Genomic DNA, 12,001 nt, shown 5'->3' with positions numbered 1-12,001 from the left:
CTGCTGGGTTGTTGTGGGGGGTAGCGCGGACATGGCTTCGGCCTTGAGAGCATGGTCTCGCTCCAGTGCTGGGCCTTAACGATTCTACCTGTACCTGCCCTTAAAGGTCTTCTCTAATAGATAATCCGGTGCTTAGACTAAGCAGGAGTGTGGTGGACAAATCAATACATAATGGTCAAACACTTAATGAGTAAATCGCCTCACCTAACGCTTCAATTATCTTCTCGTTACAAAATCCTATCCACCTTGACAATCTCCCAGGTAGCCAGGACTTCATTCCCATCTTTCTGTAACTATATAGTCTATACTTAATATTAGTTCACATGGTCTAGCTTTACATTTCAGTATTTGCCCCCCAACTTCATTGCCCTCTTTTTGCAACAAAGCTTTAGCTGAAAGAGTTGAGCTATTCTAATAATTATATACTTCTAAAGTAAATATTATCGCTGTTATTACTTCTTCCTACTTCCCGCTCATCATTCTCCCTCTGATTTAAAAATACCTTTGTGAAGGATATTTTAATCCTCTATGTCTACTTCCACAGTTACGGATGTGTTAAGTACCGTAACTCTCTGAACACAATGTTTGCCCAACAGAAAGGAAGCAAACTTTAATGAATGTTTATTCATTCTTTTTCTAACTGTGGTGAACTTCACATTATAAACTTTCTAGTTTGAGTAAATTAAGTTAGCGTGACCACCATAGTTACAGAATCACTAATTTACTCCTTCACACAAGTGCTATACTAATTAATAACAAATAAACACAAGTGCTATACTAATAACAAATTCTATGCACTTTGCAAACACCTCATTTAATTCTCCTAATAAACCTTGAGATTTTATTCCTATTTCACAGGTGGAAAAGTAAATAAAGCTCACAGGAGTTACTTGATCAAAGTCACAGCCATAAACTGGAAAGCCAATATTCAAACTCATGAGTGTCTGCGAAGTCTGTGATCATTGAATAAAATCGTACTTTCACAAGTACACTTCCATGGCTGCTTTGCCAGCCAGAATACACTCAAACTCCCAATTCTGCTTTCTGTTCAGGAGGAGTTGCAGCTTTATTTTTGTATTTATAAAATGATGACTACTTTATATATAAGGGAAGATTTAGAGAAAGGTATTCAATTATCTTTACGTAAATCAATTGGAAAAATGAGAATGTTTTTATACAACTTACCATTTAACATCAACAGATTGTCAGTTCCTGGATGTGGATAGCTCAATCGACCTTTAAAAAGACAGAAAACAAAGATTTGAAGATTACTGATCTTTTCAATTTGCAATTGAAAAGAGGAAAGGGGCTGAAGAAGATAATTATTGAGCATAGCATATTTCTTAAGAATTAAAAAAGTAATGTTAACTCAAAATATATAAACTAAATTTATCTTTGAAAGTTGAAAACAAAACCAGTTAACCTGGGTTCCTAGATGATAAAACTACAAGATTTGGGAACAATCCCTATAGAATAAAAACTATTTGTTTTTGAAATGTAAAAACAATGTGGGTATCCAAGTCTTTCAAACTTAATAGAGAATGTATGGATTTCTTAATATTACAATGTTTGTAATTTTCTCCAAGAATGAAATTTGAACAAAAGTAATTTCTATTCCTAAATAAACAACTAAAACACTAAAATAACAAGCAGTCAAAATTCATGAAAACTTGCCACTTAATTCAGTATCACTTTATATAGTTGTAGTTGAAGAAGTTTAATGAAAACATCTTAAATGTATTATTAGAAATGTTACTGGAAATCTAACTTGTTCCAAGTTTACAAATGATATAAAAATAAAAACATAAAAAATGAAAATAATAAAGCTTAAGAGCATAGCAGCAAGGTACTTCCTTTGAGTCATCCTTCATTTAAGGGTTTTGCACTGACTAAATGCAGAAATGAAATACTGCTGTGCAAGTGGAAGAAGGTATTCATGAACACACTGGGTCATTCAGCATTTCTACATTCTAACACGTGTTTGACAAAATGCCAACAGCAAGCATGATCACTGTCTTTAGTCCACTACAATACAGGACTTTTCTCTAATGCCTGAATCTCTGATAGATTATTTGAAAGGTACATTAAAATCCATTTAGAAATCTGCTAAAATTAAATGTCTGTGAGATTGCATTTTAACAACTTTCAGCACAGTCCCTTTAAAAAGACCTTATAGTAACAAATAATGTATTGCCACCGGAAGGGTGACCAATAAAAATCTGAATGGATTTGACATGATTAGTTAAGAGTACAGACTAACTGTATTACCTTTACCACTTCTGCAAGTAATCTACATTTCTATGGTCCTTTATTCTATCCAAATATTCCACACGAGACAGATTGTCTTTGGCTTTTGATTTAATTATAAAGTTAAAAAATCTGATTATCTACCAATGTGAGAGAGGCAAAGATAATTCAATTTTGACATTAAAATACATATGTATTAAGTATACATACAGATATAAAAACATACATATATACATACACACACTCTTCATCAGAGCTCTAACTTTACTATAGCACACTGTGTTTTCAGACCCAACACAAACAAAATAAATGTTATTATCCTTCAAGGGACAATTTACCACTTCCTATTACTCCTCAGTTTCATGCAGCATGACATTAGTTAACTAAATGATCTCTTAAATAAAGCTGTCATAATCTAACAACATAGAGACACATTTATTGTTGCCATACCTTAGTATGTACAGAGAATACAAGACACAAAGAGTTAGGAAGCAGAGCTTTCCTAAACAGGGTTTTAGCAGCATGGAGCATTACTTTGTCTGAAGTATCACAGCTTATTTTGGAAATGCTACTATTTCTAAACATCTTGCTGCAGATGAGCAAATTTAGAGAATTAAAGGCCATGAAAAAATTACTGTTATTTCTGACTTGAGAATAAAAATCAAAACTCTGAAAGGGACAACCTGTGTTGCTGCTGTTCAGAGTAACAAATTCCTTAAGTCTTGCATACTGATAGTGTGTAGGAGGCTGAGAATACAAATGCGAGTAAGATACAGTCTCTGCTTATGATGTGAGAGTGAATACATATACAAATTAAAATTTCAATGAAATCTCCCAAGTGTGAAAAGAATTATGTACAGTATATTATATATATTAAAAAAACAACATCATAAAGGAGTATTTAACCAAGTACAGAGATTCAGGCAAGACATCCTAGGAAAAAAACCTTAAGCCCTGCTCCACTTCCAAAAAAAAAAAGAAAAAAAAAGAAAAAAGAAACAACCCACTCAACCTTCAATTGCCACATAATTATCCTCTAACAGATTCCATTGTTCACTTTATTTATCCCAAGACACAGATAATAAGATAGTTTCATTGTTAATAGTCTTTTGACTTCTTGGCTCTGAAGGGACTTAAAAGGCACACAATGTGTGTGTGGAAAGTTCAAAAGATAAGTACCTATTTAAAAATGGATATATATTTGTATTTATATTCTAAAATATAGATCTCCAAACAGGAAAATCTGTACTTCAGTGAAACTGTTAACACATCTTTACAAGTTGGCTTTTACAGTTATATTTTACTCGGTATCGTATTAAAACTACTTTCACTTAAGAACCTGCCAATTTAATAGATGAATGAAATATCTCACTTCATTGTGTGAACCATGAGTTCAATCAAAAGCATAGCACCTAGGTCTGTTCTACATATGGCACAGGAAGGACATTCTCTAAGTAAACGAAAATATTACAGAACGAGTTATCAGTTCATTCTAAACCCCTTTAGTATGGGGAGAAGAGGGAGAAAGACAAATTCTGCTCTTTCTTCTTTGCCAAGATAAATTTTCTCCTTCCGTATAACTATTTCCTTTCCTTTGTGAATACTGATGAAAAATTATCTCTAAAGCCGCGATATTCATAGTTTATGATGCCAACTCATTCCTCATTAGTGATGAGAAAATGGTAGAGAACAACACCACACGTTCTTCTGACTCCTTTTAAAAATACATGTATTGGGGTGACATTGGTTAATATGATTATACAGGTTTCAAGTGCACAGTTCTATGGCCCATCATCTATATATTGCATTGCGTACCCACCACCCGAAGTCAAATCATCCGGTGGCACCATATATTTGACCTCCTTCGCTCTTTAATACTCCCCGCCTCCCTTCCCTGTGGTAACTACCATACTGCTGTGTCAAAGTGCCAGTCAGATTCATAAAGAGCTTGGATTAGAATTAACATTAGACCAATTAATAAGATAGGTAGTATGGTACAGTGGTTAAAACTTCAAACTCAATAGCTACTAAGTTTTACCGCTTACGAGCACTGAAACTGGGCAATTATTATTAATAAGATGCACCTAACTGTAAATTAAGAGTAAATACCTACCTCTTAGTTGTGAGAATTAAATAAATTAATTCATACATGTACAGTCCTCAGAACGGTGGCTGGCATACACACACACACACACACACACACACACACACACAAGTGCTCAATAGATATGTTACATACAGTGCGTGTTATATATATATCACACACAAATATAAACAGTCTTAAATGAAAAGACCTACTGCTTCTACTTCTTTCTTACATGCTTTAAATAATGCATTTCTTCCACTGGTTTAGTAGACTTTTCTAATATTTTTTCCACAGGCTACATTTCACCTTATTTTCAAATTCAATTAGAAATAAAAAAAAAAAAAAACTGGTTCATAGAAAGTCTGGTAAAATCCACTCAGAATGTGGTCATTACCAACCTTGAAAACTCCAATCTCTGCTCCGATCCAAGGGGCAGGACAGTCATTCCTGACCTCACTCCCAAACCTCAATGCATGCCTCATAAAAGCCTGAGAACAAGATCATACAAACGCAGAAAAGACCCTTAGATCCAAAGTACCAGATATCACAAGAGAGCAACAGAGTCATTCCTTACCTCTGTCTAATAAAAGCCATCAGTCTACTTTGGTTTCCAGGAAAATTAATCTAATTATTCACTCTTAAGTCAGGATCCCATCATATTTTTTTCACCTAATACTTATTTACAACTTTCAAAACTTTTATCTAATCTATAGTAGAAAAATACTAAGAAACATCAAGGAGCATAGAATATCAGAAGTTTGTTTCATATAAAATACAATAACAAAAGAAAGGCAATAACAAAAGACTAAACTGAAGTCATTAATCATCTAGTAAGATAATGTATTACAACAAAAATGGTACTAATTAAGACATGCAATTAATATTAAAATAAAGTTGAAATACTGGTTGCAAAACTTTATACTGTAAAGGGGTTTTAAATGAAAATCACATTAATAGCAAATAGGCAACCAAATTTGCCATTGGCAGTATAAACTGGCATAAAACAAAAATAAGTTGGCAATATATGCCTAGAGCTTCAAAAACAATCATATTAACTCCTACTTTATAAAGACAAAGACAAAAAAGCTCACTAAATTTTATTTAAAAATTTGAAACGTCTGAATGTCCAACTGTAGGGGAATGGTTATACAAACTATTTTACATGCATATAAATAATTATTAAGAGTTCTAAATAAATACTATTGAAAAATATGACTAATTTTGGAAAACGTTTAATCATTCGACCACTAATTTATTAAGCGCCTTCTATTTGCTTGACACTTTGACAGACGTTGACCAAGGCAAAGCCAAAGCAGACGTTGCCATAGGTCCCATGACATAATACCCTGTGAAAGATGCATATAACATTGAACAAAAACCCAAACTACTGAACCCAACCCCCAAATAAGAAAGGTGCTCTGATTAAAAAGGACTGTATGACTCTTTAACATTCTTTAAACAAAATAATCTACTATTGACCAAGAGTTTTAGGGAGGCTTCCCTAAGGAAATAAGTAGACTAGGGGTTATAAAAGAGAAACTTCTAACTGAAAGTGGAGGATTAAAGTATATGTGTCCCTCACTGTTGCTTTTTGAAACTCCTAAAATGACAGCACAAGATTGTTAAGGAGGCATAAGCCCATCAGGACAGAGAAAATTGAATAAGACCACAGAAGAAACATGTCAACACATTTTTTGGAGGCTGTGAACATGTACAGTTGAGTGGCAACTGACTTTGTAGACCAGAAATCACTGAAAACAATGAAACCTAAACAGGTGTGTGCAAGGGGAGGGCTACCAAGAAACAAGCTACTTACTGCAGCAGATACCTGCAAAGGTTCAGAGATAAGAGGCTCTGGTTGTCACTGACTGTAGATGTGGGGTGGAAGTGAAAACAGGAGGGCTAATGACTGCTAGTTAGTTTGTACATGAATCAGAGAGACACACAGCCTCTTCCTTGGTCCTTCTAACAATGCTAGCAGCCAGGCCTGCAGCTCAGAGACAGAATGCGAAACACACATCCAGGTCCATTTCCCAAACCAAAAGAAAAGACCAGGAGATGCAGACATGTGAGAGTTCCATCTGACTGGCTCACAGCAATGTTCACCAGTAAGCCCCAGCTATATACAGTGAGCTTCCAATTACCTTTCTGTCTTTTCTTTAAAAATGGATAGCAAAAGACCATAAGATATTTAATGAAAGCCTCCAGCATGAGCAGAAAACAAAAACAAACACAAAGAAAAGAGGAACTTAGAAGCATAAACACTATAAGAAATTAGAAAAATAATCTTCAAATACTATAATATAATGTTTAAAGATAGACACTCCAGTGAAATAAGATCAAAGAAGAATAACAGGAAAAGTCCTGAGAATTTTTTAAAAGAAAATCTTAAAAGTTCTTCAGAGAAAAAATTTTAACAACAACTAAAAAAATGGATAGAAAGGTTGAAAAATAAGACAGGAGGAATTCTCTTCAAAAGTGAAACAATTGAAGATCAAGCAACAGAAACCAGAAAATAGAAAAGCTGATGTTGAGAACAGGAGGCTTAGTATTTGAAGAATGGAAATTCCGGAAAGAGGTAATATAAAAAAGAGAAGGAAAGAAGTTATCACAGAAATACCAAAATGTCTAAGAACTGAAGGAAATTAACATCTGAATGAAAAGGGACCACTGAATGTGCAGCGGAGGAAATAAAACATAGAAATGGAAGAAAGGCAGAAAGGCAGGCTGAATCCTCCCCTTCCCCATATGCACACTGAAAGACCCATGTATTTCATGTATATAAAATTTCAAAACCACAGGCATCAAAACATCCTAAGAGCTTCTAGAAAGAAAAGCAAAAATTCAGAAACACAAAATAAGCATCAATCATAGAAGTAAATAGGTTTCAGATGGTATTATATTAACCCTGGATATCATGAAGCAATGCTTTCAGTATTATAAATTACTAATACGTAATTCCATACCAACCTATCATCTTTGGTAAACATGTTTTCATTGATATAGGGTCAAAATTTATGTCTCACCTGAGGAAAGTACAGTAAATCATGTCCAGTAAAACAAAGACCTAAACCACTAAGAAAGAATATGGAATCAGGACATGGATCCCATAAGAAAAAGGAATTCCTAGGATTAGGGAAGTCCCAAAATGATAGTTAAGTAGGGTTACAAATAGTATGCCTTTGATGGCAGCAAAAAAAATCAATCTAGATAATTACTTAAAGGTTTTACATGTATAGAGGGAATCTTTAGAGTTCTATTAATAAATTTTGGGATGATTTAATGACAAATACTTAACAAGAGACCATAATTAATGCTAGGAAAAAGATATATTAAAAATATATGTTATAGCAGTGATTTTCAACCTTTCTCATTTCATGGCACACATAAATTAACTCCTATATTCTGCAGTACACCAAAAAAACATATTTTTTGACAATCTGACAGAAAAATAATAGGCATAATTTCAATTCATTCACAATGGATGTCTATTGTTGTGTTGGCCACTGTCATTATTTTATTTGACAATCTAATGGAAAAAAGGTCAATGTCCCTAACTAAATAGTCAGGTGTTGCATGTTTTAAAAATTTTTTGCAGCACACCGGTTGAAAATTACTGTTATAGTATAAAGAATATATGGTTCATTTATGAATATTATTGAGGTTTTTGCATTATCATAGTAACCTACTGCCTAATTTAAACAAAAATGGTCCTATAATCAATTTGAGAGGACAAATCAGAGAAAGTGTTAGGGGATAGCTAAGTCAAAATAGACAGTTAACAAATAATACCTAAAATGTAGGAAATACAAGTTGAAAGTGGCTCCCTCTAATGAACGGGAAACAGAAGTAGAGAACGAGTGAAAAGACTTCTTTTGTTATATAGGCCATATAGTACTATTTGACTTTTTAATCTATGTACATATATTTTGTTAAACTTATTTTTTTAAGTTAACGAGGTTGGAGGAAAGGTGAAAATTTGAGTATTACCAATAACTTAATCTTATATACTTAAAAAAAAGATTAGAAAAATTATTTGCCAAAATTTCAAATATGGTTATTTTACTTTGTGGAACTCTGGAATTATTAATAATTTTAAAACTTTTTTCTACTTTTTAAAAATATAATTTAATGAATACATACTACTTTTTGTAATAAGAAAACAAACTTTTTTTTGCCCTGGCTGGTGTGGCTCAGTGGATTGAGTGTTGGGCCTGTGAATCAAAGGGTTGCCGGTTCGATTCCCAGTCAGGGCACACGCCTGGGTTGAGGGCCACGTCCCGTGAGGGGTGTGCTAGAGGCAACCACACATTGTTCTCTCCCTCTCTTTCTCCCTCCCTTCCCCTCTCTCTAAAAATAAATAAATAAAATCCTAAAACAAACATTATTTAAAAAAAAGTCCTATATTCTAGAGGAAAAAATCTTTAGATTTTCATATACTCTTCAAAAACTATAAGCAGCTAAAATTCATAGGCTTAATTATCCTATGCACTCGCCTTTATCACTTCAACCTCTATATAAAAATATTAGTTTTATTGCTTTATCTTCAATTTAAAAATAAGTTATAAGCTGGGGGTTGGGGACTGGATGGAGGTAGGCAAAGGAGGAGGGTGGTAAATGGAGACATACGTAAAAAAAAAAAAAAATGAACACGTTATAAGCCCATATTTAAAGTCCTAAGAAAGATGCTTTGTGGCAAATAATAGGCTTTTAATAAACACATGTAAGTTTTAAATAAATAAATATGAGTGAAGAAAATCTGCTGTGATTTCTGCCTGATGTGTTTCAGTTGTTTTTTTTTTTTTAACTGCAGTCCATTGTAACTCAAATTGTCTAGTTAAATATTCAACAAAGCTTAGAAGAAATAATTATGTTCTCAAATTTAGTGTCATTGTTAATTAAAACAATTATCTAAAAATAAAGTAAAACTTAAAAGTCACTAGACATGATAACATATTTTAAATGTTTTCCAGAACAACTTTTCCAACCACATTTTCATAATTTCCTTTTCAATCTACAGATATTCTCACTGGTGACAGATGTTAAACTCTTATAAACTGTACTTTTCTTAATATGAATTAAAGTCTGGTAGGTCAGACAGTCACATATTAAGGTAACAGGTATATAACAACAGTGATCACTTCTTAAAGTTAGAATACAGTTAATAAAGTGTATATGGCTTCTACATCCATATAATTTATTCCAAAGTTAATAATGATTTTTTTCCTTCTTATTAAAGGCCAACAGTGTACAGGAAAAAAGGGGAAAAAACTCAATGAACTAAAGGGAAAAGAATATATAAATTCTACTCATTGTTTTTAATAAATGATTTTCTATAAAAACTGAAGGCGCACACAGCAATTCCTCCTTAATTTTTTTTTGTAGATATTCTAATATACACTATTTTCATCCATACTTTTTCGGGGCGCTTGTGAAAGTATTGGCCCTAGGGAACATAAGTGACTAAAAAGTACAATTAGCTCTGAGAAGTGCAGGCTCCTTCTGTCCGAGAGAGTGAGGCAGAGTGAGTGAGAGGGGTGCTGTAACCGCTTGATACGCCCATCACTGGCACGAGCTTTATTCTGCACTTGGTTGCATTTTAACAACTGTTCTATCATTTTTACATTTTTTCATGGATCTCTTTGATTCTGTTCTCCTAGACCAGAGTTCCTCCAACAGCAGGCAATGCACGACCTCTAGGAAGGGGCCCTGAGACCTGCATGATAGGCATGCTCTCCAAGTGTGAGAACCTCTGTCCTGCTACAAAGTGTGAGGCCTAAAATATAAGTGCTTGCACCAGAGATTTTCAGAAATTCATACAGGCACTTCAGTTTTACATTAAGTTCAGGCGAGGAGAATTAGAGGAAAAAGAAAAATGGAAAGGAAGAGGCAAGACTGTTTGCCACTACCACAACAACTTAGCACCTTACAGAAGTAATTCCTTACTTTCGCAGAGGTTATTTTTGTTAAAAAACAAAACAATACAGAAATTCTGACTTCAGAAGCCTTAGAAAATAGGAGTTTAGAAGCAAAATAATAAAAATGAAGCTAGGTATATAAAGACACATAATCAATGAAAAATGTTTTAAAGGCATCCACTTCTGAACATTTGTTGGCATAAAAATCAGGCTCTAAATCCTTTTCCTGAATTCCCTGTAATTGTTCCGGGACAATGGTAATGGCATTGTGACTCGCTGAGACAGATCCTCCCAATAACTGTTACATAAACTGCATTTCTTCCTACAATATTCATGTTAACTTCTATGAGCTGAAATTAAAATTTTTTGTTTGCCCTTATACTTTGGGCAAGGGGTAAGCAATTTTTGGTATAAATGCTTACACAGTAAGACCTTTTTGGAAATTGCTGAGGCAGGAAGAGAAAAGAGCTTAACAATAATCACTGTCTTGTTCTTTTGTTTAAAGTAGAATGAATTGACCCACACATACATAAAAAGATCTCAGATTATTTCATATAGGTATGAAAAGACAACATGGCAAAATCACAAAACTGCGCTTGGCAAAGCATGATGTATTTTAACCATTTGTTTCTTTGAAAAGGAGAATATTTGCCAACAATCAAAACAGTCATAAGGAAATGGGATTTAATGGCGAGAAACCCCTGAATAAAAAAATAAAATATCGGTCAGTGCCACTCATACTGAGGAAAGCATAAAGCAGTGTGCTCGTGTTCACGATCCAGAGCAAAGGACAGCACGCGCTCCCCAGCGCAGGCTGGGCAGCGTTCCACCCAGCCAGCATCAGGCTCCCCTGAGGGAGCTCTGCCAGGACCCGTCTGCTTTCAGTTCCTCAAGTGAGAAACTCTTTGTTAACACTTTCCCCCCCAAATTTTTTCATCCTTGTGCTGCGTAAGGTTTCAGGTCTCAGCTTTCTTTACTCCACAGCTAAATTAGGTACCTCCTTCTCCCCACTTATTAGCTCCCTAAGCACCTTATAATCCTCCCTCTATAGTATTTCTGACACTGTAGTTATATGCATGTATTATATCTATGCATTACATTAATATGTTTATATGTGATACCTATATATTACATTATATTACATTATATTAGTATACTATACACGTAACTATAGACTCTTTCCACAATAGGCTATGCGTTCCCAGAGAACAGAGACCATGTCCGGTTCCCACACACTGTATGCAGCCAGAGTCTTGGGCACTACCTGGCCCAAAAGTAGGCACACCCAGTGGAATAAAGTAGGCATGCAAAGTGGAATGCACTTTGGCTGCCATTGCTTCACATCCATAGAGCCCCAACAACACATGACCCTCCCCAGCTGATACGCTAAACCATAACAACCTGAACACTAAGTGATGGAGGTTCCCTATTGACCTGTAGCAAACACTGGAGAGGGGAGAATGGAGACAAGCCGTAGCAATGTATTTCAGGCTTAAGTGGGGATGGGAGGGTCCTTCTGTTAGTACAATCAGTTTTCAGCCAGGCCAGTAATCTGCCATTGACGTTCTTTGGATTCCAGAGATCTGCTTGATTGCTATTCTTTCTGCTGACGCTGACTCTTACCTTGAACAGTTTCTGTCTTTTCCTTCAGAAAAGTAGAACTGAATACAACAGACAGCTCCTGCCTTCCAGCCCTGTGGGAGCCAGCCTCCACGATGGCCTCTGCTGAGCCCCGCTGCCTAGGATTCTC

At 34.8% G+C, this 12,001-nt stretch overlaps 1 protein-coding gene across 6 annotated transcripts in view; it reads right to left on the bottom strand.

Annotated features, from left to right (window-relative positions):
* Positions 1–12,001, bottom strand: part of CPEB2 (cytoplasmic polyadenylation element binding protein 2) — a 59,200-nt gene that overhangs the window by 32,375 nt on the left and 14,824 nt on the right. For all 6 annotated transcript variants that reach the window (XM_054581946.1, XM_054581948.1, XM_054581944.1 and 3 more), the window contains one exon: positions 1,186–1,236. In XM_054581946.1, the coding sequence (XP_054437921.1) occupies positions 1,186–1,236 (51 nt within the window). The remainder of the gene's footprint in view (positions 1–1,185; positions 1,237–12,001) is intronic.

This window comes from Pteronotus mesoamericanus, unplaced genomic scaffold (genome assembly GCF_021234165.1).
Source record: "Pteronotus mesoamericanus isolate MK-2021 breed Mesoamerican mustached bat unplaced genomic scaffold, CSHL_Meso_final contig_68, whole genome shotgun sequence".
Taxonomy (NCBI): Eukaryota; Metazoa; Chordata; class Mammalia; order Chiroptera; family Mormoopidae; genus Pteronotus; species Pteronotus mesoamericanus.
The sequence above is the reverse complement of the archived record's forward strand: the minus strand, read 5'-3'. Positions and strand labels throughout refer to the sequence as shown.